Genomic DNA, 27,510 nt, shown 5'->3' with positions numbered 1-27,510 from the left:
AAATCCACTGTCACCCCCTGGTGTGCGGTTGAAAACACTCCGCAGATTACGGTGGTAATTCTCCGTCTTCCGTGACTTTCAAAACCTTCAAACTCATCGTCGTTATCGCCGTTCTCGTCGCCTTCAAACATTATTGTGTCTTAACCATAAATCCCGGTCGATTCGTTCAGCGCGTTCAATGTTATCAGCGATGACGTCATCGAAGCCGAGAAAAAATCCTCAAAATCACTGCCTTCAATAATTTCTTCAGTGTCAAAGTCCTTGAAACAACGCAGCGAGGAATCCTTATACCCCCCCGGAAATTGACGTATCTGCTTTACCGGCGTCTATGGTAGAACAAGCGTAGCCGCGCTCCCGACTCTAATGGTAGAAACGCGGCAATGCTTTCCCGGCGTCAATGGGTTAACATACAGTGCACTCCCTACTCCACAGTACCACTACACTTTGATACTGAAATATACTTCATGTTGTTAAAACATAAAAAAACAACGTATCACACAATGAGAGTCCAGTATGAACTGATTGCAATTTGAATTCATTTAATTTCCAGTCTTCATTCTCTGTCTTGACTTTAATTATTTGTTTATTTATTAAGTTTTTAAGAAAGTGTCTTTTTTTCGCGACCCTCCGGTGGAGGATAAAGCGGACATTAACAGTGTCTCTGAAACTAACCCACCTTTTCTTTAGTGACACCATATTTGAAAACCACCCAAAATGCATTGCTGTGTTTCTATCTGTTTTCCAGGTGACCTGTTTCCATTGGAGGATAATGGAACGGCTGTGGCTGTCTTTGCTGTTGCTGGCCGCAGCATGCAGAGGACAGCCGTGTCCAAAACGCTGCATGTGCCAGAGCCTCTCTCCGTCGCTGGCGATCCTCTGCTCCAAGACGGGCTTGCTGTTTGTTCCTGCAGCCATTGACCGGCGCACCGTGGAGCTACGACTTCAAGAGAACTTCATCACAGGTAATGTACCTGCCAGTCTTTATCGGGATATTATTCAATTTAGTACAGCATGGGAATTCAAATCACACATTAGAGCGCAGCATGTTTCACAAGAGTGCTGCAACGTTCTTTATAAACTGGTCCATTTGTTTCACCTAATTTGCCATTAACTGTAATTTGATGGGTATATTTGGATTGGTTGTTCACATGGAAACAGATTCAGTGGCTGCTTGTATGTATTGTGGCACATTCACCTTACCTTGGAACAATTGCTTGCAACTAAACTACTCAACTGAGTGCACACACAAGGCACATCTCTTTTCAGTCCACTACAGTAGTAGAGTACATCATTTTTTAATTGTATTTGCTTATTTTTAAGAACTGAAGTGTGACTTCGTCCTTTCATTTGAATGTTGATCGTCATTTGGTCCGTCCAAAGTCATGCACCTAATCATCCGAGGCGTGACTGAAAACAATTATACATACTGAAAAACTATTACTGCTTTCACATAAGATAAGATATTGTGATGTGCCGTGCATTAAATCACACAGCAGTGTTTCTCCTACTGTGCATTATTTCAGGTCTGCCACTGCTGCAAGAATATCGAGGACAATGCAAAAATGTCACATGATAATTAATATCATTGTACCGCTAATGATTATCACTGATAACTTACACAACAGAGCACCTGAAAGCTGCAAATGAAGATACAAAAGATAGCAAATGCTAATCTACAATGATAATCAATTGAAACAAATATGGGCCTTGCTGTTCTGGCATCCTCACAACAGCACTGCTGCTGAAACAAATTGTAGGGAGAAAAAAAAACTTTAAGTCAAATTATGCATGTCACATAACACTCCTCTTCAAAACATAAGTTACTGCTTGCTATTTTAGACAATGGACTAAAGTGACTCATTATTGTTGTCCAACATAAGTGCGACTATACATTTGTTTTCACTCCACTTCAAGTGGATTCCATGCTTCAGAGCCATCCAAATCTCCTTCAGCTCTACCTTTTCAGTATATCTAGCCCTTTGCATTTTAGCTTATGGAGTTTTTCCTTGTGTCTTCTCTTTGTGTTTTTTTCTGCTCGCCACCAGCTGTCCGAAGAAAGGATTTTGCCAACATGACCAGCCTGCTACATTTGACCCTGTCCAGAAACACTATCAGTCAGATACTCCCTTCAGCATTTAGTGACCTGCGACGGCTGAGAGCGCTCCACCTAGACTCTAATAGATTAACTGTGATAAAGGTAAGACTGATGGTGCCAAACAAGCAAAGTGTATAGCAGGGGCATGGATACACTTCTTCTACTACTTCTTCGTCTTTTGGCTTCTCCCTTTAGGGGGTCGCCAAAGCGGATCATAAGCCTCCATCTTGCTCTATCAACTGTCCTCATGTCCATGAACCTTCTCTGTGGTCTTCCTCAATTCCTACTGCCCGGCAGCTCCATCTTTAACATCCTTTGTAAAATATATTCTCTATCGTTCAACCTGAGCTGTCGCTCGGATATGCTAATTTTTAATCCCGTTCATCCTGTTCACTCCAGGATCTCAATATCTACGACACCGTCTCTAAGCCATACATTATAGCTAGCTTCAGTTCAGGTTTGAAGTAAATAACAAACAAATAAAACGAACTATATGAGTATTTTAGATGGAGGCCTGACAATGTTGTGGTTTGTAAACTCTGCAAGTTGGAAAAGGCTCGTCATCACAGCAGTAAAACTGCTATGCAGGAACGCCTGAAGCAAAAGCATCCCAGAGCGTTTTGTCAAGATGTTGTCGTTGCTGCCAAACTATAAATATGTCATATCTTGATACACAAACCACATTTTTACATTCTAAATGACATAAATTCTTAAAACAAGTTCTGAGCCAGGGGATAATATGACAATAGGACGGGCCGAGAACGCTGATCCGTGCTGGGCACTGTGCGCACCGAGCACCAACAACATTTGCTGCCAAACTAACTATGTCATATCTTGATACATAAACTTGAATAGGACAAGCACTTGATTTCATTTTATTTAGGAGAGTATCATGTTGGACTGTAAAACAAAGATTACCAGTTAAGAGTGCATATTTATTAAATTTTTTTTGTATTTTGTTGTCATTTTATTTGAAAGAGAAGATGATTATATAACATATCAAAATATTAATGAGACAAGCATTGCATTGATATATTAAACATAGGAATGGAGTAATAAAATAATAATCATTAGAATAATCGCTAAATGAATCGATAGAAAAATAATCGTAAGGTGCAGCACTCGTCTTGACCCACATCACCCTGCCTGCATTCACTTCTTCACCTCTCTTGAGCGCTGTCCATTACTTTGGATGGTTGACTCCAGGTATTTAAACTCACCCATTTTTCACTGCCTCTACTCGGTGCATCTTAACTCTCCACATGTCTCACTGTCATTCACACACAGGTATTCTGTCTTGCTCCTGACTGACCTTCATTCCTCTTATCTTCAGTACATAATTCCACCTCTCCAGGCTCTCTTCCACCTGTCCCCTACTTTCACTACAGATTACAATATCATCTGCAAAACGGCGTAGTCCACGAAGACTCCTGCCTGACCTCATCCGTCAACCTGTCCATCACCATTGCAAACAAGGAGGAGCTCAGAGCCGATCTCTGATGCAATCCCGCCTTTACCTTCAACTGCAAACCTCACCACTGTTTTAGTGTCTTCACACATGTCCTGCACCACCCTCACATACTTCTTTGCCAATGCAGACTTCCTCACACAACACCACAATTCCTATCTTGGCACCGGATCATAAGCTTTCTTCTAGATCCACAAAGACGCAGTGCAACGCCTTCTGGCCGACTCTATATTTCTCCATCAGCAGTCTCAAAGCAAAAAAAATCACATGTGCGATACTCTTTATTTGGCATGAACCCACACTGCTGCTTGCCGATCTTCACTTCTTTCCTTAAACGAGCTCCAACAACTCTTTATCATGTCTTCATGGTGTGGGTGATCAACTTAATACCTCTGCACATCGATCCACTTCGCCTTATCGATCCAGTACTTTGGTTCTTATTTGTTCAGAAAGCATACTGTTGTAATAGAATCACATTTTATCTTGTTCTTTTCGGGTCGGACCAGGAGAAGTAAAGAGAGACGTAGCTTGATTTGCTGCAGCTGCTACAATTAAACCAAAATGTTGCAAACTTTAAAATGGATAACGTATGTATTTATAGATTCAGTTTGGCTATTCATTTTATTAATGATGTATTAATGAATTTGTGATTGAATTAGTATGTACTTGTAGGGGCTAGACTCAATCAATAGCTTAATTACATATTATCTATTCATGATACAACTGTATTTTCTTTTCATATCAGGTTTTAGTACCCATCCCTTATAGACACCTTTAAGAGATGTGTGTTTATGGAATGATACGGATTCTCACTGCATTTACTTCACTCATCAGGACGATCATTTCAAAGGCCTGAACAACCTGCGCCACCTAATACTGGCCAACAACCAGCTCCACAACATATCGCCCCACGCCTTTGATGACTTTCTGTCAACACTGGAGGATCTTGACCTCAGTTACAACAACCTTGCCCACGTGCCATGGGACACGGTTGGGCGCCTGACCAATGTCAATACCCTAAATATGGATCATAACCTCATAGAGAATGTTCCCCAGGGGGTGTTCACCAACCTGCACAAACTGGCAAGGTAAAAGGATGTATAGAATGCAGAGGAAAGAAAGTGTGATGTGTGTTAACTCAAGAATACAGTTATGACTTTAATGATGATTAAACGCATCGTTAATTTCTTGAGTTATGGACTTATTTATCCCGCTGATTATGTGTTGAATGGTTAACCAATTAGCTAAATTAATTTCGATCCATCTAACATACATTTAAGTCTCCATCTCTTCCTAATGTCCCTCACTGTCCATATACAGGCTAGATATGACATCCAACAAACTGAAGAAAATTCCCCCTGATCCCTTGTTCCTGAGAATCCCAGTTTATGCCAAGTCCAAAGGATCGCCTCTGTCCTCGCTGGTGCTGAGTTTTGGTGGTAACCCACTTCACTGCAATTGCGAACTTCTGTGGTTGAGGAGACTTACCAGGGAAGATGACCTCGAGACATGCGCCTCTCCCACTGACCTCAGTGCCAAATATTTCTGGACAATACCTGAAGAGGTCAGGTTTGACAAAATAAAAAATGCAGCTCAAAACCAATGCGGATTCGAAATCGCGACTTAAGCTGTTTTCTATCCTTTAGGAGTTCATTTGTGACCCACCTGTTCTAACCCGGAAGTCACCTCACACCACGGCAATGGAGGGCCAACCTGCCAGCCTGAAATGCAAAGCAAATGGCGATCCAGAGCCCGAAGTCCACTGGATCAGCCCCGAGGGAAGACTTATATCTAACAGCTCCAGGTATTACGTTTTGAACTGCAGTATTGTATAGTTCACAATCTTTCAAAAGGAAATGGTGCTAATGTAATATCCACTGAGGCCACAGGTCAGAAACTTGTCTCTGAAGGTTCTCAGTCATGCAGGTCATATCTTCAATGGTCAGCTATAGGCGACCAGACTTGCTTGAGTTATGTTGAAAACCTTTTTTAAAAAAAAGAAAAAAAATACTGCTGACATTGTTCAGCATTGACATCTGGAACAAAAAAGCCAACAGTGCTCATACAATAACTGTGTGGGCAGAAAATATGCATGTCAAACCTTTGCAAATGTGCAGTTTGGCATTGGGCAGCAAACACTCGCTCAAAGCAGTGCTCGCTTCACTTCTCAGCTATGAATTGAGAATTTACGTAAGTAAGCAAACACAATAACACAGCTTTGTGGGTTTTTCGGACCAGTACAAGTGGGAGGAGACCAGGGAGAGCAATTGGATCTAATATCAAACATATTATTACCAGATAGCCATGTAATCATGTTTAGAACATCATAGATTTCAATGCCAGGGTTGACAGGGTTTTTCTGTATGTTGTCCCACCCCTTTAAACCTTTTTTTTAATTGGGTTAGGGCTAACCCTTTGGAATTTCTGTTTTTCATTCTGACCAAAAAATAAACCGAGCTTGTGGATATAAAGCGATGTTGATTATTTTTATTTTTTTTTGGCAAGTACCATTTGGGCTTATGCCTAAACTTGTGGGGGTAAAGCCATAAATCCTCAGGCTGCAAGTCATTATAGTGATTCTGGATGAGAATCTGGATGGATGCTGGCATGCCACACTGGCAGCAGCATCAGGTCCTGCAGGCGTCAAAGTGGAGGTGTGGGTAAATGAGTTGATTTGGAGAAAAATAATAATTTAACAGTTGGCCCATGTATGGGTGACAAGGGAGGCCAGCTTAAGTCGTTTGATGGAAAGAATGAGCGTTGGGTGCATACATACATGTACCTGAGTTTGGCAGATGGACAATATTATTTTTCTTCAATTGATTATTCATTCAAATATGAAGGTTGTAAGTCTTTTTTTATTTTTGTATTAATTTCTTACAGAACTTTAGTTTTCCCAAATGGAAGCCTGGAGATCAACGTAACATCACTGAAGGATTCCGGAAACTTCACGTGCATCGCCTCTAACGCAGCTGGCGAGTCCACGGGGAGGGTGGAGCTCGTCGTCACGGCGATGCCCCACCTTGCAAACAGCACGAGTCGAAGCCGAGACCCGTCCTCTGAGCCCGCCCCCTCTGATAGTTTAACATCCTCCAAGGTAGCACTGCCTAACAATGAGACGCGGGGAGCAGACCGGAGAGTTTCGTTGGTGGAACTGAGAGGAAACTCGGCCCTCATTAGATGGACCAGCCAGACGCCGCCTATATCCGGAGTCAGGATGTTCCAAATTCAGTACAACAGCTCTGGGGACGACGCACTGGTTTACAGGTCTGTCTATCCACACTCCCAATTTGTGATCCGTCCGTATGTCTCTGTTAAATTTACTGACAATGACGCATGTTAATTTTTTTAAAGATGTGTTTTTAGTAAGAAGTGTCTGTAAGTGCGTATTCAGCAGATGTCACCCACTGCTGTGAGGGTGACAAAATATGACGGATGACGCAAGTGGAGATAAACCATTCGTCCAGTCATAAAAGTCTAATCATCTGAAATGATTAAGACATCTGTAATGAAGCCGAGCCATTGTCAGGTTCAGTGACTGCAGTCTGGGTCCAAATGTGAGGAGAGTTGCCGTTAACCAAGTTTCAATGCTTTTCCCTGTCAGTTTGCTTCATTAATGCATTGCTCTGCTGATATTTATTTTTTTTACTGTGTGGTTTCACTGCTGGTTATGAACACTACAGTTTTGTGATGTGTATGTTTGGTGGAATTTTAAGCGACTGGGATTTCAGTGGGTGTCAGATTTTTTACTCCGACTGAGACTTCTTGTGTGTGTGTGGGCATATTCTACTGGACATAAACATGTTGTCACACATAACCAGTCTAAAATGTGTGAATGGACACAAATAGAGTTTGAATAAATATATGGAATACAGTACTATAGTAATTCTACTTGATAGTTGTTAGGACATTATTGAGCTTTATTTGACGTGCAGAATTTGATCATATTAATCAATAAACTTGGTTAATGTTGTCTCTTGCATTGAAGGCATGTGGATCTGCACGAGATTCTGAGGAATTAAATTGATGGCCCAGTTAGTGCTTTATGACAGATATTGACAAATCAGTCATTTTGTGTCATGTGTCTTCATAATGTCCAGCCCCATCACATTTGCAGCAAAGTGATCAATGGCAGACTGTCGCAGCCATTGGACGTTGAAGGCAAATCATTAAACTAACAGTATTACCGAACATTCGCTCAAAGATTCCCTGTAGCAATACGTCAAAACGTTGGACTTGTCGTATGTGCTGAAGCTTCAGCATTTGGCTCACCTGGTTCGTTAACTGGGAGACAAATTTTAAATATGATATGTACTCACTCTTTCTGTTTTTTATGGATGGATCATTTTCTAATTTTATATTACAGTAAAGACACTGTTCCACCCCTTCGTTATTAGGGTGCGAGTCACGAATGGCAGGGGCTGAAACGGCTCCTGGCACAAATTTTGTGCGATTAACCCGTTTTCCTTCAGATTATTATCATATCTGTAGTTTTGCGGTCTTTGCGGGGGTTAACTTGCGTAAAAAAAACTCTTGAAACTTGGCATAAAGGTCAGGTCTGGCGAAAAAAAGAGGTACAATTGAGTTCCACCGAATTTCCCGAAACTTGGTGGGAAGATTTTATAGACCAAGACGAACAAAAAAGTCGACTGTAACCATGGCCTCAACTCAAGAGGAAATAGGACGTTTGGAATTTTGGCGTCCAGTTTGGCAATTTGCACCCTGCGTAAATGAGCTAGAAAAGTTGTCGAAAGGTTTTGCGGATTCAAAAGCGAGGTCAGGGAACTGCTGCACTTTCTTCCACTTACTACTTCTGTACAGTGTGAATGTTGCAGGATCTGTGCTACAGTTGTGAGAGGGGGAAAAAACACAACATGGATGAACTACTGAGCACTAATATGTGTTCAAGTTAAGTTCTCCTCTAAATCTGTGCCCTTGCGAATCATCCATTGTGCAAAACCGAAAGCCCTGCCAACATCACTGCAAAATCCCTCAGAAAGCCTGGAAATACCGTTTCTTTCAGTATTCGTAGGAGCGTTCATATGTTGTGAGGTCGTCATGACAACAGGGTAGGAAAAAACAGAAATCCTGATTTATACTCCCTCACTTGACACCTTTGAAAAGTGTCACTTGACAAACCAAAAGTCTTGCGACATTATGATTTTATTCTGTGGAGAAAGGTTTCACTCATCTCCTTAAAAGTAGGTGTAATATAATCCCAGAAACCACTGATTATTGATTTATCTCACCTTTTTTCCAGGTGCCGATGAAATGACAAGATATATCTGTTGCTACTGACGATCCTATTACTGTTAGTACAATAGTTCCCAAAATGCTTCATACAGCGTTACGCTTGTAACCACATTAGCTTTTGTCAGCCTTTTAACTTTGCCTCTTGGGAAAATGAAAATCCTCTCACAGAATATACCAAATGCATTAATTTGACTGAGGATCCAGACAATCTGTGCAAATTCAACCACTTGTGGGATATGGAAAATGATAGCACCTACTTTAAAAAAAAAAATGATTATAGTGGTATATCAAAGTAAGACAGCTCTCTAAATGAACACTAATTCATATGACAGTTCATCTTATAGTGAGAGACAGGCAGCTTCACTCACCTCTAACCATGACAACTATTCCATTGCATAGCAACTACCCAGCTGCACCTGTGTGTGTTTGAGGTTGGATGTAGATAGTGGGCACAGGGGCTAAGAATAGAGGTGAGTGTACCCGTGTGTATGCATGTCTCTGAATCAAGAATAATTGAAATCTATATTCAATCTTTAAGATTTGAAAATAAACAAAACAAGACAAAATATCTTGATAGTAAATGAGAATTTGAGTTCAGCCAATAAACATAAGCGTGAGGGTGAGAAGATAAATCACTGTGATGTGGGGTTACATGCCTTTCTGTTTCCTCCTCACGTCCCTGTCTTGATGCAACTTCCCCTCTTGTTCTCTCGTTTGTCCTGCTCTGCAAGATTTCTTAAGAGCTGTTATTGCTGTGTAATATAACATGTTTAAAGAGAGAGACAATGTGAATGTCATTCAAATGTGTCGACAATTCTTAAGGAGGATATTTAAGAAATACTCAAACGCACCCACTTCCAAAATCGACACCACAAGTTGTCAAATAGACAAATAGATACCAAAAAAGAACAACTTTTTCAAAATGTTACCCATTGATTTACTTGATCCTTAGGCACAAGCAACAAAAAAAAAACATGCCGATCTATGTGTTCTCTCATGGGTTAAGCAAAAATAAACGTTTCAGATTACACTGGAGGCCAAAACAGTGATAACACATTACCCAGTCAAACACAGTGGCATCAGATAGGGATGCAGTCTGTAGCTCATCAGGATAAACCCGACTACCTGTTTCATCTAAGCAATGATTTATGTTGGCTTTATTGTCAGATGTTTAATTTTAACTGTGTGTCTACTGTGAGTCAGTCTCTGTCACTCTTCTGCCACAAGTAACTCACATAACCTGTGGTTTTAGAACATGACTTGGTGCAGGGTAAATCCAGATTAATGAGAGCATGTAAATATGTCAGTAGGTAGTTATTGTATATTGTACACGATAAGTGCAAGGGCTTAGTCAATGTCAGGTATGAATATGCAACAATGGGTTCAGTTTTGTACTGCGAGTCCTCTGGTCGCATGGGTTTACTTATTTATTTATTTATTTATTTAATTCAATACATTTATCATACAGTGTCCTGGCACACTGAGCTGTAAGCATCATTCAGTTTGGCATTTTGCAGGTTCAAAACCAGGGAAAGTGCATCAGTATTTGACAAAGAGAGGCAGATTGACTTAAAGAAATAAAACAATAGACAAAACAACATGCAGGTGCTTCGACTGCAAAATCTTAAAATGTTAAGTAATGTGCAATTGCGTTTTTTCGCAGTGTGTTAGCCTCCAGACAGACACACCTCTTCTGCATAATAATAATAACGATGAGGGAGCAAGACTGCCTTTAAGGTGCAGATATAAATACAGCTTGTGAAGAGATTTCTTTGAAAAAAACAACAACAACAACAACAACAAAAAACAACCTACAGTTACATTTAAGGCTTTGATTCGTTTTTTTATTCCACACCACCTTGCTCCATCTAGGTCAGGTATGACTGAGATAGCATGTGGGCTAAGGTTTTTGTCGATATGTGTTTTGGCTTCAGTGTTATTATTTGCCTCACATTTTCCTCACCACACAAGGGCAGAAAAAGGTCAGCGCAAAAAACGTATTTTCACACAGAAACATCCACATGTAGACACACACACACACACACACACACACACACACACGCAAAAACACACAAAATACAGGTGAGACATGAGCTCAAATATCTGTGTCCTAACTCTCTGTGTCCTAACTCCTCTGCACAGTCCACAGTTTTAGATCATGGACTCACAGTGATGCAGCGTTAGTTAGACCTCCTCTCATTCCAATTCCTTACTTACTCAGATGGCGTGTACAAAATTGGGCATTACACGGATGATGACAAGCTTTGACACACATGTCCTATAATTAGTGTGTCTTAATCAGTTTATAGTGCTGATAGTCAAAGCTGTTCCCCCCAACACACTGTAAAAAAAAAAAAAAATCTCTGAAATGCTATCAATTCTCTTTGGAATGAAAAGTGCAGACATTGAACATCCATCCATTATCTACTGCTTTATCCTCCACTGGAGGGTCTCGGGGGGTGCTGGGCCTATCTCAGCTGACATAGGGTGATAGGTGGGGTACACCCTGGACGGTTTGCCAGTCCATCACAGGGCCACATATAGAGACAAACAACCATTCATTCACACTCTCACATGTACAGTGAATTAAGAGTGACCAATTCACCTAATCCCCAAATCTGCATGTTTTTTTGGACTGTGGGAGGAAGCCGGAGAACCCGGAGAAAACCCACGCACACACGGGAACAACTCAAATGCAGAAAAGGCCCTTGTTCCAACTGGGGCTTGAACCCGGGTCTTTTTGCTGCAAAGGCAAGAGCGCTAACCACTACGCCAACCGTGTCGCCCCCAGACATTGAATATGCAGAATGGAATTTTAAAACCCAGTTGAGTACTTTGTGTGATATTATATGAATTTTCAAGCATCATTAAACTGAAATATACGAATAGAACTCAAGTCCGCGCATAAGCAATATCTGTGTGTGTGTTCGTTGTCTCTTGAGGACCGTCTTTGGCATAAACACTGACCTTGTCAGGGCCAGTAGTCATTTTGGGCTGATCCGATTTAAGTTTAGGGTAACGCGTTACCTGGTTACGGCTAAGTTTAGGCCGTCTAAATGACTGTACTGTCCTGAAAAGGATAGTTTCTTGAACCTGCGTGTGTGTGTGTGTGTGTGTACACGAGTGGGTGATTATGATAGAGGAAGTTGTGGGTTAATAGCTTTTGAGCAGGTGGTGGGAGCATCTGGAACAAAGCTGGGTGGGCTGAGGTGTGCGTCCATGTGGGTGACTGTGCAGAGTGAGATGGAGGATAGAGGGAGTGTCTAGAGAGTCGTCTTTCAACTAGTCCACATGCCAATGTGTCCATGGGCAAGACAGTGTTACTCCTCCTGACGGCTGTGCCGGCAGCGTGTGAATGGGCATGAAAGATGTGTAATACATACATGTGCCGCTGTATTAAAGTGTATTTGAATGGGTGAAAGGCAAAACTGTAGTGTAAAGCAGCTCTGAATGGTCATACAGACTAGAAAAGCGCTGTATAAATACAGACCATTTACCATGTGTGCAGATGTGCGCAGTGCAACTTCCTATATATTTCGACCTCTATAGTTATTTTATAAACTCAAACCAGGATCGTGGGAGTTCCAGCAGCGTGGACAATCTTTTTTTTTTTTGCCACAGCAACCACATCCATACACACAACAGCACAAAGCAAATAACAAAGAAGCAACCTTAACCTAGAAAATGTGGCTTTACTTGACCAAACTGCAGTCTGCCACCACGATTCAAAAAGTGACCACTCTTGATTAGAATGTATGCAGTTACGTATTTATTTTGTGATCAACTGCACATCATGGCCAAATAGTGTCTGTCTGTAGTGACCGTTGTAAAGAAAATGACCTTTGGGATGTGAAATGATGGCTTAAATCACTCAAACGGACAGAAAAACTCATGAAAGAATGTTGCAGCAGCTACCTTTTCTAATGTTTTAACACCAATATCTATGCCACTATGCATTCACCATGTAAGTGTGTGTGCTTGTCTGTCACAATGCACCCACAATCAATCACACACTATAGCGGCAGTGAGGAGGCAGTTTGTTATTGCTCTTTGTCGTCGAAATTGAATGATTCACCGCATGCAAACTAATGAGCTTCAAGAGCCTAATGACAGATGACTGTTTGCACACTTACATGCACTCCCACACCCTCACATCGTGGCCAGCAGCTGTATTTTTGCCAATTAAACGTATAACTAATGATTCAGATCAGGAAGGTTACGTTCAAAGACAGGAAAGACATTCGTTGCACAGCTTCCATTTACCATAATTCCCCCCCTTATTCTTTTACTTCAGTCGTCTCTCTCTCTCTCTCTTTTCATAGCCTATTCGTTTGCTATGTAGTCCTTGTTTTCCCTCCACATATCGCCTCTTCCTCTCCTCTCCTGGATGTTTGCAGAGCTCAGCAAAACACCACGGGCTGTCCGACCCATAATTCCCTTGTCTGGCACCTTGTTGCTGGTTTCATCATCGTTCCAAATCGATGTTTAATTATCCCAAGACACACCCCAACCCTACTACCCCACCCACCTCCCTGCTCTTCCTCTTTCCCCACCCAGCCTTAGGTTTGTCATGGCTGCAGGGAAGTGTAATTAAAAAGGACACATGACACACGCTGACATAAAGATAGACTGAGGGAACGGGAGAGAGATAAAAAAAAAGGTACTAAATGAGAGGAGAGGATGGCATAAAGGAAGAGAGGGAGTGATGGAGTCAGAGGGATAGAGGAGGGGCTAAAGCAGAGGAGATAAGGGAAGTGATGTGTGGATAAGGGAAACAGACAAGAGGTGATTTTAATGGTAAGTATGGATAAGATCTGCTGGATTGCACCTAACAGCACTTAATAAAATATGAGTAAAAACTATATAATTTAAACTATAATAAGTCTGGTTTATCTATGCTTTTAAGTAGAAATGGAATAACATAGGTTAAGGCCTTAGTGGGTGCATGAAAAATCAATGCGTTGTTGAAAATGTAGAATGAGCTAAACTGACAAAAGCTATTTTATCCTTTTTTCTTTTTCTTTTTTTTCAAAGCCCCAACAAAATGCACATGTTGTAAATGAGAACGGAGGCTTGTTAAAATATTTAAGAGATTTGTCTCTGCCAGAGGACACCTTATGCTTGGAACAGAGAATAATGGATGAAAATGAAGTGAATGAATAGGGAATCCATACTTGGTAAACTGTATTATAGATGGTTGAAATATTTTATGAGATCACTTTTTTTTTATTATTATTATTGTTCATTTGTTATCAACCCACAAGAACATCAACGCAGGAGTCAATATTAAAGGAGACACGTCTAAATAAATCAAATCGCTGAGGCCCAATCCAATATATTGAGTGTATAGTAATTTAGTTCAGCACTAAGCCAGGAGAGAAGATTACAAAGTATTAAGCTTTTTGTCCTTGTCCTATTTGTTACCACTTTGCGACCGACTTGCGTTTACAAAATGAATACAAACTGAAAGTGGAGCAAGTTCCATTGATTGTTGTCTTCAGGGATGTAAACATAACTTTGCATCCCATATTGTGTGTGGTGGGTGTATGGGATAATATTTACAGCACGAGCACAAAAGGTTAAAAGGTAAAAATACACACTCAAGCAATATTTATCTCACTTTGCCCATAATAGCTACCAAATTAAAACTGTACAGTCAGTTCGAAAACGGGAGAATGTCCAATTACTGTCATGAGGACAAATGAGGACAGTGTCGCTGTCAAAAATGCTGATGAATTTCCACTTTTTTTCTTTTCTTTTTTTTAGAATAAGGAGGGGAAACTGTCACGAGTAGTTTCCATTTCTATTCCACCTTGAACGTTTAACTTCTCAATTGAATAAAAAACGTTTACCTCTAAGGGAGATTTTTGTGAATCCCTGCGTCTGATGCTGAACAAGCATATGACACACGAGACATCATTAGAGCACGTCTGTTTACAGGTAATGGGGAAACGGGATTAGAACGGCGATATCGATGTTATATGTTGGGTGAAAGTGTCAGGTGTCTCGGAATGATCTATTCTTTTCCTGTTCTTATAGATTCTTATAGATTATAGGTAGTCTTTCATCCGTGCATTATTCATGCTCTAGTCCTATTACCCTGTTTTCCGGTGTCTTCTTTAGTTTCCTCTTGTACCTCATCATCGAAGCTCTGGCCCACATGCTTATATGCATACATTGATGCAGTCACCGTCTTGCACTCGGTCAAACATTTTACATTTTTTCAAACGCATTTAGATCTGCTGTATTGTCTGCCTTTGAGCCCTTTCCCTTTAAATGTCCTCCTTTTCTCGCTGTCTCTCTTCTCCAGTCTTTGTTCATTTTGGTTTTTATAATCCCTTTAACAATTTCTCCATTTATTCCATTGTTGTATGACTGAACCCCTTAGAGCTGCATTATAATTACTTGTGAGTTTTGATTTTCCTAATTGTTATGCATTTTACCTCACAGTCTTGAAGCGCCATTGAGTCAGCCACACATAGTCTGAACCGGAGATAATGAGAGCTTATTTTTGGGGATCTCACTATGGACAATTCTGTTAATTTAGGAATTAATAAAACTGCTTAATGTGATCACAATCAGTAGGGGGCTTTTAGAGTCAATGAATATGAAAAACAAAATGAAAAGCCAATTTATGTGTGACGTGTGTTGTGACAAGTTAAAAAAAAAAAGGGTGAAAAAGAGGATGCATAAGTGAAAATGATCATAGCATCTGCCTTAACTTGACAGTCAGTAAATTAACAATTATATTAAAAGTTACCTGACAGATTGTAATGGAGTTTGCATGTTCTCCCCATGTGTGCGTGGGCTGTTTGTCACCATATGTGGCCCTGCGATGGACTGGCCAATTTACATCAGCCGCAGAGGCTACTGGGAGCTAACTGCAGTTAGCATTTGGAAAAGTTAATCATTTGCAAGCTCTAGCAGGCACATTGCCGTCATATATAACATGTATCCACTGGACAGATAAATCCTCTGAGGCTGGAAGTTTGTGTAGAACTCTGTGCTGTACTGTGGAGCCAAGAATAGAATGTTTTGCGGACGTTGCCCTCGCCAGCACTCTCGCGCGTTTTACGGACAAATCGGAGCTCCGCGAGACAACAATTCCAAGAATTTAGCAATTTAGCAGGTGATTCTCACGCACCAAGTCTGCTTTGCTGCAATAGGCTAGCAATTGAGGCTATTGTTTCGTGTCCTCAAGAACGACGCAGGGTTAGTGCTCGTAATCGACACCAAGAGGATGCAATGAGTCCACATACTGGTAGTTCGTCAGTACAACAACACAGTTACTGATCTACAGCTATGAAGCCTCGTGAAACAAGCTCAGGGGTCCCCGCTAATTCAGCGGGATGGTGAGTTCTATTTTTACGCACATTTTTTACAAATATTGATTACATGAACTATGTCTGTGGCACAAAATAGGTTGGGGACCACTGCTTTATGACATATGTGGCCTTATTCTGTAAGCTGTGTGAACATAAAATATGTGCCCTGGACCCACATTAAAGGACCACCATTGCGATATCAGGTGTGGACAGCTGTCCATGTGTGATTGGATCACAGATGTTACTGTAATACCAGGTCAAGATCTTTGGTTGATGTCAACAGATTTACATTTATTCATAACACTTAACACAAAGTGTAGATTGAGCAGGAGGCTTACAGTATGGGGTTGGGCCATTGCAGATGGCTGACAGTCACGATGTCGAGCCCAACATCGTGCATGTACTTAATTTTTTATGACTGCAAATTGCTGCGCCAGCTCAGCTCATAACTGTTGGTTATGTATGGATGTATAGTGTGTTGAGTGATTGTTAGAAAAGTGAGCTGAAATGTGCTGCATTGCAGACATGAGTTCAAACACAGTGGGTCCTCTCACATACACAAGCACCAACAAACGACTCAAGAGCACTTGCTTTGTTCTATAATGTTACATGGTCATGGATACGGGAGGACTCACTAAACATCTAGGGCAATTCTCCTTAAAACATACAAATCCAATTGTAACATTGTAAACATCAAGTATGTGGAGTTTACATTTGCAAAAAAATAGATTACTATATATATTGCTCCTGCAGTATCTGCTTGTGGCAAAGCATCTTTGATGTATATATATATATATATATTTCACCGTATATCACAATATGAAATCGCCTCACACACAGAAGTAGTGTGACCCTTATTCTCTGTGCAGCCTATGAACACACTGTATCTTTATTTGAAAATGCGGCAGGTGTTGTTGAGCATTGTACACGCAAGCTTTAAAGTCGAAGTGGCTCTCCATATTTAATTATCGGAGCTTTTCAACAATTCTCTCAGATATGCTTTGACCTTCACAGGCACCAGTCATTATGGTCAAAGTGTAGTTTAATATTCTTTCCATAAAATCCATTCATTAAATCAGCTAAGCAACTCACACTCTGCTGCGAATACATAAAGAACTTGATGATGCATTTGAAATAGGTCTGTTAAACTTTTCCATTCCTGCTGATAATGAAGAATATTTATGACATTGCTGCGTATGTGCGTATGTCCTTTTTCTGACATGTAGATGTGAATATTGAGATGAATTCTCACCAACGTGACATCTCTTCATTCCAAATGACATCTGGCAGCCATCTATAGCTTTCAGTTTTCTTTGATCCTCGTCTACATAAACACAAATAAAGCATTTGGCAAATCTCCTCATCCATGAGATCCATTATCCATTACAATAACTTCAAAGGTATAAAGTAAAGAGGACAGTGTGAGGAGCCAGATGCACAAAACATGGGATGAGTCGCCTGGACACGTGAAAAATAAGAGAGAAGAGGTGGGTAGAAAGAGGAGGAAGTAGAGACCGGGGGGGGAGGAAGAAAGAGGAAGGCCAAGGCCATCGAGATGAAAAGAGGAGCAGTGAGGATGGGGAGGTAGTTTAAGAGGTTACAATAGGTGGATGGAGAATGGAAGATGAAATGAAATGGGGAGAGCGGAAGGAAGGAGCAGTTCATTAGGAGGATGGACCCTGGCTCAGCTATTAACAGAAGACCCGCTGTCAAGGGTCCTGCGCTGAAAACCAAGTGAGTCGCCAAGGTCCCAAACAGACAACTGCATATTTCATTTATCTATCCAGAGAGCGCAAAAGACAAAACAAATATATGTGAATATACAGTATGTGTGTCAGAGATGTGCCCACACACATAGACATTTGCGCAGCAATCAAAGTGAGGACCCCCATAGACATAATGCATTATCTAGCTCCTTACCCTAACCTGAAAAAACCCTTTAAAGCCACGAGGACCAGCTAAAATCCTCTCTTTCCTAAAATGTCCTCACTCTGTATGTTTTTTTTGGTGGTCCTCACAATGATACACATACAAGAACCCACACACACACCAAGACATACTGACATTTAGAAGACACACATACCTCGACCAAGTGCTGCCAGCAAGAAACTATCAAAAGTGAGACAATGACAGGTTGCTGCGTTGTCACTTTTTTCCCCAGCAGAGTTAAATGCATCTCAGTAGTAAAGGTACATGTGTAGGTCATTAAACTTCTGCAGAATTCATATTTGGCAATATACGGTATTGCCTATGTTTAGTATCGGATGAATAAAATGGTCTGGATGCACTTGTGGTTACCCAGCACTATCAAAAAAACTGACTGGGTCTACAGCACTGTTTTTGTCCATGAAATGTTTGTTTGCTTCAGATAAAACTAGAGATAACATGTCAGGGACAGGATGGATATGAAAATGTGAGCTAACTGAGAATAAGTTGGATGTGATATGAAACACACACCTGTGATTCTAATATTTATGATTACAGCACATGTGAGGTTTAGTTATTCTGTGAAATACAGATAAGGCAATTTCAGCAGTTACGTTGGCTTGCGTGTAGAGGGTAAGAGTTATTAGTAAGTAGTACATCTATAGTCCACCATCAGCCAATCCTTTGAGTATTAATTATAGCTACAAATGTTTGGCTGCAGGGAGCAGTAAAAGTACTTTGCCTAGAAGGACACGACGAAACTTCCAGCCAAGAACAAACAGACCCTCAGGAAATCGGGAAAGCCTCATCAGACGCTGAAGCCAAACACAGATTGTTGACAGAAAAAAAGAAGCCTGGTTTTCGTGTGCAAAGAAATTACAGAATAACAGTATAAATCCTCATTAGCCAATCACACACAAGGCTTTCAATTGTGTCATAGTGTTGCTAAAGGTAACTGTGGTGCTAAACGTTACTGAAGACTGCTTGGGGAAAGAATGCTTGTTGACTTGTTCATTTCATGACACTTTGCCAGGTTTTTCTGGTGAACATTTTATAAAAGTGAAAAAAAAAAAAAAACAGGTCTTCTAAAATCACTATGGACTACACTCATTGCTGCAAAAGCCAGAAATTCCTCCAAAACAAACAACAGAATATGTTGTTTACCCATGCCATCTAAAAAAAATAGAAAATAATAATGATTACAATAACAGAGGCTGAGGCAGGACAGTGACTCGGGGTTAAAAGCATCAATTGTGTTATTTCTAATAACTTGCTTTCACGTGAAACCACATGTGGTGATGGGGAAATAGAAGCCATTCCAAACACGGCAGACGATGCAGACCTGCTCATGCACCCTGTTGTCTTTAAAGATATATATATATATATATATACATGCACATATATATACACATATATATACACACACATATATATATGCACACGCATATATACACACACATACACACATATATAGATAGATAGATAGATAGATAGATAGATAGATAGATAGAGAGATAGAGAGATAGATAGATAGATAGATAGATAGATAGATAGATAGATAGATAGATAGATAGATAGATAGATAGATAGATAGATAGATAGATAGATAGATAGATAGATTCTTTATATTGCTCCTGAGAAGGGTTTGTCTTTAAAGGTCAGGTGATCTTCCTGAACAAGGCAAGTTTATTTTGATTGTGTTGTTTCAGTGCTAAGTGTTTTATGCCTCCTCTGTGTCCCGAGCTAACGGCCTCACACAGGTTCTGAGCAATCAGAGTTAACTGTCGAAAACAGCGCCCTGTTTCTGCTAATAGGCCAATAACTCAGTTGCAGCCTAGTTTAATTGGCCAATTTGAGTTTGGTATACTCCCGAGTGCTGTATTTGCATGTGTGTTTGTGCGCGCGTGTGCACGCGCACACGTACATGTTCATGAGTGGGATCTTCCATGTAATATTGAGTCATAATTACTCATCTCTCCTCTGTTCGTCACGCTCCCTCCGTCTCGTCTCCCTGTGACTTGTTTTTCCTGCCTCTTCTCTTTCTGCTTTGTCTTTAATTCTCTCTCTTCCCCCCCTCCCCTCGTCTCATTTTTATTACTCTCCTCCTCAACAGGAAGCGACGGTAATGACCAGCTATTAAATAATCACCATACACAGGCTCAGTGAATTATAGGAGCAAGAAAAGAATACAATAAACACAAATCACACCGTCATGGATGCACATGCGGAAAAGCTGCGAGTTCTTATTATGGGACTTATAAACAAGGAGACAGAGGAGGCAAGAGTAGAAAAGAGGTGAGGGGGCGCCACATGGAGAGAGCCATTAAAGTCTGCAGATGAGAATAATCAGAAACTGCCAACTCCTTGCTGCACTGCCTGTGCTCATAATTTTAATGCGTCTATGCCAGTGTGTGCTCTACATACACAGCAGCGCGCAGTCAAATACCAGTCGATCGAGCCTGTAGTCTGTGTATTATTCAGTACCCGTTTGTGCACGAGTGTCCATATAATCACACGATGAAGATTCATTAGTTGTTAAAAATGACGCCGCTCACCTGTGCTCAGCGATATTCAGGCTTGTGTCTTCTTATGTGACGTCGAGTCAAAGTTATGATTCATTTTACATCGGTGATATAAAGTTGTGCAGAAATCACAAAATAGACCATTTTTCACTTTTATTTTTGTTGATAAAAACGGACCAGGTGAACTTTGAACTGTGTTTTATCACAAATTCAATTCGACATTTGTGCTACTTTTCGCTCAGTTGTGTTTATAGTAGGTCAAAATGACAGACATTTTTCATCAGATTGCCTAGATAGGTTGTGCTGAAAAAAAGGATATAAGACACTATTATTGCACATTGTTATAACCTCAGTATATACAATATAGTAATGTAAAATGTAAAAAAACTGCCGAAATGCTCTGTGTTCTCAGGGTTAAAACTTGTTTGTATGAGTGTATTTGGTGCAGCGTGTGGACAGACGTCGAGCCAATGGTGATATTGCATTTTCATACACATATACAGCTTTTGCATAAGCCAAGTAAGACCATCTTGTGAGCGTGTGGACATGCAGCCAAGCATTTTACGCTTCTTTAAGAGCACTAGGCAGAGTTTCCTTCTTCTTTTTTTTTTTTACAAATCAATGCAGGAGAGGATTATACATGAACGTCTCAAATGAAAACTTTGAACAATGTCAATAGATTTTGTGTACAGTAACAGCGAGGCAGCTATTTTGTGTCGGTGTCAGTCTGCGTTTCCAAAGACTTCAAAAACCTTGATGTGTGTTTGTGTGTGTGTGTGTGTGCATAAAGAAAGTGTGTTATTACAGCTCCCAGTTTTATAGATTCTTTGTAGCTTGACAGTTTCGCCGAACATTCTCGAGTATGAATATTTACTTTCTCATTATAATTCATAGAATGCGGTTATCTAACTACGTTGGGTTCTGTTTTGTATTTTGAGGGGGTTTCAGGGCCTTAGGGTCAGGGACCTTACTCAGCACAAACTGGAGAGTACATTCAATTAAAAAAAGGTAAAAAAAAAAAAGTATCCTTTCAAGTTAGGCAGTTGTAATTTACCAAGAGCAATTTATTAAAGTGGAAGAATCTCCGCTTGACAGTGTTGAACCTCCAGCGTGTCTCAAGTACAACTCGTCATTGAACTCAAAGTTCACCCCAGCCCTGACGAGACTCTGAAGACATTCACAAGCATCACTCTCTGCCCCGATAGTCCACTTAGATGGATGTAAAATTAGGCTTTAATCCTCCAGCTGAACTAAATGCATCCTCCCCAGTGTGGACACTGCTCATTCTAAAATATTTCTTCGTTGTCAAATGTCCTTTATTTTCCCTTTCCCCCCTAAGTCAGTCTACTCCTTTTTTTTTTTTTTTTTTTTTATCTGTGATAGATGCACAAAATTTAGCCTCTTGCCCCCTCTGTCAACAAAGCACATGATAAGAATTTAATCTCCTTTCTCTCATTCTCACTTTGTATCTCCCTCTCCCTCTCCTCCGTGCTTGATGGACCGAGAGCAGTTTGTGGATCGATAGTTTTGATAAACAGGAGGAAATCTGACAAAGGCTTCAAAAAAATCGTACCCATCACAACTGGTTTAGGAGCTAAACTGGTTGAGTGTCTGCTCTTTGTGTGTGTGTGTGTGTGTGTGTATCCCAGCAAACACACCGACAAACGGATACAGGCAGGAGGAGAAGCAGACAGACGAGCAGAGATACAGTAAATGTTCTTAATGGACACCAAAACCCAAATCGTTATTGTCCAGCAGTACAGACGTGGTTCGATTACTCTTCATGCAAAAATACTGTTATCGCCGCTGTGTGTACTTGCATTATAGATTTTGGGTTTGACTTCCTTTCAGGCTGCAGGGGAAATCACCAAATTATAAGAGATGGGAAATTCAGTTCAAGCAAAAATACCAGCACCTGGCCACACATTCTACACTACCGGGTCAAAGGTTTGGGGTCACCTATACAATTGTGTTGTGTTTTCCAATAAAAGTCACACTTTTATATATCAAAAGAGTTGCCAATTGAATAGTAAATATAGTCAAGACATTGACAAGATTAGAAATAGTGATTTTTATTCCAAATAAGAATTTTGCCCTTGAAACTTTGCTTTCATCAAGAACCAGCTAAACTGTTTTCAGCTGTGCTAACATCATTGCACAAGGATTTTCAAGGGTTTTATCTAATCATACAAAAGCCTTCTAACGTGATTAGCAAACACCATGTACCATTAGAACACTGGAGAGATGGTTGCTGGAAATGGGCCTCTATACACCTATGTACATATTCCATTAAAACCAGACGTTTGCAGCTAGAATAGTCGTTGACCACATTAACAATGTATAAAGTGTATTTCTGATTCATTTAATGTTATATTTATTGAAAAGAAAGTGCCTTTCCTTCAAAAATAAGGGACGTTTCCAAGTGACCCTGAACAGGCTGCACTAGTGCTGCGATTTGATCCAATCTTGCCAGTATTTGTCATATCACATATTAGTTCCTCATTGTATCTGGATATACATTCTTTCTTTTCATAAACCCACAGGTAAGGGTTTGTTGTGCAGAACACAACAATTCACGTCACTGTGATTATCGTCAACATGTGACAATACACTACAGATGGGAGAGTTTGTGCTCTCGAAGATCTGGGATGGGAATTAGAACGGACAACTCAAATAAAATGTAATTCGCCTCTGGAAGAGTGGCTTAATTACTTGGATCCAAAATGAATACATAAAATGGCCAGAGTTATGGATCCAGGCCTCTGTTTAAAAAGAGAATCATGTCAACAGTGTTTGGCTTAAGCTGCATGGAAATGGGTCTGTATTTTTTATACCTGTCACCCTGCATTTAGCAGCTGTTCCACCAATTTTAAATTAAATTATATTCTGTCACCTACATTTATATGATGGCATGTTTTTTTGTTTTGTTTTAATATTTTTCCGCCAAAATCATGACAATGTCTAAAGCTCAAAGGTAAAATGTTGAATGAAAACATTTAAAACAAACACGCAAAGTGGCTTTTTAATTACTGTTTTTCTTAAAAAAAAATTACATACCCACTGGGTTAAGTGTATCATAAAAGCCAAAGTAGTGCACAGCATGGCAGCTTTTAAAGTAACATTGTAATCAATCAATCAGTGTGTACAGAATGTTATGTTGTCATTATAAAATAACACAAAACGCCCACTTTTATAGGAAATGTAAAGCACTTTCGACAAAAGGGAATTGGAAGCAAATGACAGAAATGTCAGAAACTAACACTGCAGGCGTGTCGAACACAATCTATTGATGTTTTTCAAGGCTACCTGCAGTCATTCTACCTTTAAAATGTACATGAATATAAATAACTAACAAGCACTTTCTAAGACATTGCAAACTGCGGACAGCTCAGTGTGCAATCATGTCAACACCAACAACTAAGAACACCCTTCACGCACGCACGCACACAGTCAGTTACTGTGCTGCTTAGAGCAGTGGACTAATCAATCCCATGTTGCCTTATTGCAAAAAAAAAAAAAAAACATTCTTAAAATGAATACAGTGTAACTGAAGTCTTTTGCATTGTGTTGCATGATGGGATATTTGTAGCACGATGCTGCTGGGCTTGCATGGGTTGCATCAGTCTTCACAGTTAAACGTGCAGGAGCCTGTGAAGCTGCTGTGACACAATCTGCTGCCACAGAGGAAAATAAGTGCACGACGAGTGAAAATTGACTTGTTAATGTTTCCTGACGTCTTAAAGGCAGAAATTATCATAAGGAGGGAAAAAAAAAAAATAAGGGGAAAATCTGTCAAACAGCCAAGAATTACTTTGTCTGTCACAGATGATGGTTACGGGGTAGATAAGCTTTTCAAATCCACGTCGTCATCTCATCAGTGTTCAGAAACGTGTACCTGAGGCCATAATGCTCTTTCAGACACTTTACAAAGGAAGACTTTGGCATACTTTTACTTTCTATCTAGCTGCTGTCTGAATGTGCTGTTTTTATAAATGTATGGAAATCAATTATATACAAAAATGACACACACTTGCCAAACCCAAGCCTCTCAAGAAGTGCAGTCTAAAACTTAAGGCCTGCGGGCCACATACGGCCCTCCAATCATTTTCATGTGGCTATCCAAACAATATGAAGTTATAACGATTCATTTCTGTATGTTTTAATAGATTTTTTTTTTTTTAAAGGTCCCATATTATGCAAAATAAACTTTTTAATAATTTTAATGCTAATATTTGGGACTCTGGAGGCCCGATCAGTCGCCAAAGTGTGAAAAAAGATGACCCACTCATGTTTTTGTGGTCCTCCTCAGTCTAAGTACAGGAGATAAAACACATAATGTTGACTTCCGCGCTCCTTGGGACGTCACAAGGCGCTAAATTCCTTGAATTGTTTTCTCACGGAGCTCCGATTTGTCCGTAAAACACGCAAGAGTGCTGGCGAGGGCAACGGCAACCGAAAAGTTCTATTCTTGTGCAGCACAGAGTTCTACACAAACTTCCAGCCTCAGAGGATTTATCTGTCCAGTGGATAAATGTTATATATGACAGCAATGTGCCTGCTAGAGCCTGCAAATGATCACTTTTCCAAATGCTAACTGCTGTTAGCTCCCAGTAGCCTCTGTGGCTGATGTCATTCCCTGTCCCTTCAGTTTCGTTTCCCTTAAGTATGTTTTTTGTAAACTTAATATTGTCGTATATTAAAACACTTTTTTTAAGTTCTCCAATTCAACTTTATTTGTAAAGCACTTTAAAACAACAACAGTGGACCAAGGTGCGGTTCAGAATAATAAATAAATGCTCCCGCCAGAAAAAAAAATATATATCAAAAGCTCATCACGACCACCCCCACCATAAAAGTTGGGCTATTTTTTTAACCTGTGACTGACTCCCTCCTGACCAGGTCATTTGAATTTAAGACTCCTGCTCTAAAAATCACTAGCCCTACAGAAATACACCCGCTTGCCTACTTGCAGATACATTTATTTTATTGATTTTCAAAATGCTACTTTTTTTGTCCCATGGTGAATGTCTCTATTTTCAAAAGCCCACTGGGGAACACTCTAAGCATGCCTGCCAATGTGTTAGTAAAGCTATATTCAAGACAGACAGAAATATCTGCTCTTGCTGGCGCTCTCTTCAAAGCCAGTGTCAGAAAGCCATGTTTCGTCTAATGCTAATGTAGCCAAGGGATAAAGTTCATTGGTTAAATAGCTGGTCTTTGACCATCGTTTGTGTGCGTGTGTGGTTCTGTTGCCACAGTTGAAGAACGGATTAGGTTTTGACAGCGTTTGATTTTGGCAAATCCTTTTCCACAGCGAAGCTGACCTCTGTACGGGTGGGTGGAGAGAAACGAGTTCATCCTCAAGATAAATACACACAGACACTCCGGCTCTCTCCGTCATGTACAGAGGGAAGTACAACAAAGAAACACACAAAAGACAGACGGAGGGAAACACACTGGCACAGACATACATACAAAGCACAGTGAGTTTGGTTGAATAATGGCCCAGTGAGTGGTGTGTGTGCCTATGGGGAAAGCTGTCAGTTTAATTGAATCCAGTATTCTCCATTCTCCCTGCCTGCTAATTGATTCTGTCAGGCTCTTCTGCTTGACAAAGAGACTGACATTTTCTCCTGCATGGTTATGACTGTCACAGTGTGAGTGAGCGGCTGTGTGTTTGTGTGTACTGTGTCTGTGTGTGTGTGTGTCCCATAAGTAATCATGCAGAAATGAATACTCCCGGTATACAGTAAAAATGACAACAACCACTTGCTGCACAGCACTGAATACTGAATACATTTGTAATTTCTTCATGTAGGTTGCCAAACACGGCGTTCAGATATTATCTTGTATCATGGAACCGAAAATTACGATCAAACAAACGACATATGAACCGCAAAATGTCAGAAATCCATTAAGTGACGCATGTAGCACCTTCACTAGATCAATAATCCAGCAACATACACATTAGAAAGGCATTTAAAAAACAATGTTTGACCCAAAAGTAAATGGCAGAGTCTGGTAAAGTTTACGGCCATGAATAAATGGTGATTTCAAGGAAATGGGCAATTTCAGTTTGTAATTCATTCACCCGTAGTGCTCATGCAGCACGGATCTGTGCCGCAGGTGCATCCATGGTAATTTGGCGTGTGAATAATATACAACTCCTTATATGGACATCCGGGTGTGTGTGTGTTTTGTGTATTATGTGTTGTTGAGTCAAAGTTATGATTCATTTCATATTGCATTTTTAGTAGTGATATAAAGTAGCAATAACTGTGCAGAAGTCACAAAATACACCATTTTCTATTTTCTTTGTTCATAAAAACATAAAAACAGTCCCAATTTCACAAATTAAATCCCATTTTCAACATTCTTGCTCTGGTGTGTTTATATAGTTGGTGAAATATGGTGTATATAAACATAGTAAACATAGTAATGGGAAACAAAAGCAGCCAAGATGCTCTGTGTTCTAAGGGTTAAGATGCATTGAAAATTTAAACATTTTAAATGTAGGTAAAATGTTGTCAAATGAACCTGTTAATCTATGTCTCCCTGTGTCTGACATGAAAATAAAGCATTGTCAGGCCAAAGCAATATTAAGTCTGTCAGCTGTTTAAAAAAAATAAAAATAAATAACATGACTTTCTGTCCCCATGTCTGACTTTTCATGTTGTCAATCTTTACGGCAAAGGAGGCACATTTTTTTTACAATAGTGTGGGCTCCCACATCATTTTTATTTCATTACACTTCAACTGTCAATATACTGCACTCACTTCAGTCAGGACACTCCAGGCCGTCTGCTGCCCTTTCAAACTGTACAAGATTGTCAGTGGGTAAAACACACACACAGATACCTGCCTGAAATCACACATGGGTAAATATGAGGTTTCAAATAATATGCAAATTAGTCTCATATG

The 27,510-nt window shown here is 40.2% G+C and overlaps 1 protein-coding gene across 1 annotated transcript in view; it reads left to right on the top strand.

Moving 5' to 3' along the window:
* Positions 1-769: 769 nt before the first annotated feature.
* The window catches only part of LOC310924855 (leucine-rich repeat and fibronectin type III domain-containing protein 1-like protein), a gene marked incomplete at both ends in the record, with an annotated part of 52,493 nt that continues 25,752 nt past the window's right edge, over positions 770-27,510 (top strand). Inside the window, 6 exons of the mRNA XM_083886701.1 lie at positions 770-962; positions 2,046-2,197; positions 4,398-4,651; positions 4,884-5,127; positions 5,210-5,367; positions 6,447-6,830. Coding sequence (XP_083742827.1) covers positions 770-962; positions 2,046-2,197; positions 4,398-4,651; positions 4,884-5,127; positions 5,210-5,367; positions 6,447-6,830 — 1,385 coding nt within the window. The remainder of the gene's footprint in view (positions 963-2,045; positions 2,198-4,397; positions 4,652-4,883; positions 5,128-5,209; positions 5,368-6,446; positions 6,831-27,510) is intronic.

The sequence above is a fragment of the Microchirus variegatus genome (genome assembly GCF_963457635.1).
Source record: "Microchirus variegatus genome assembly, chromosome: 3".
Lineage (NCBI taxonomy): Eukaryota > Metazoa > Chordata > Actinopteri > Pleuronectiformes > Soleidae > Microchirus > Microchirus variegatus.
Note: the sequence above shows the minus strand (reverse complement) of the source record. Positions and strands in the feature narration are given on the sequence as shown.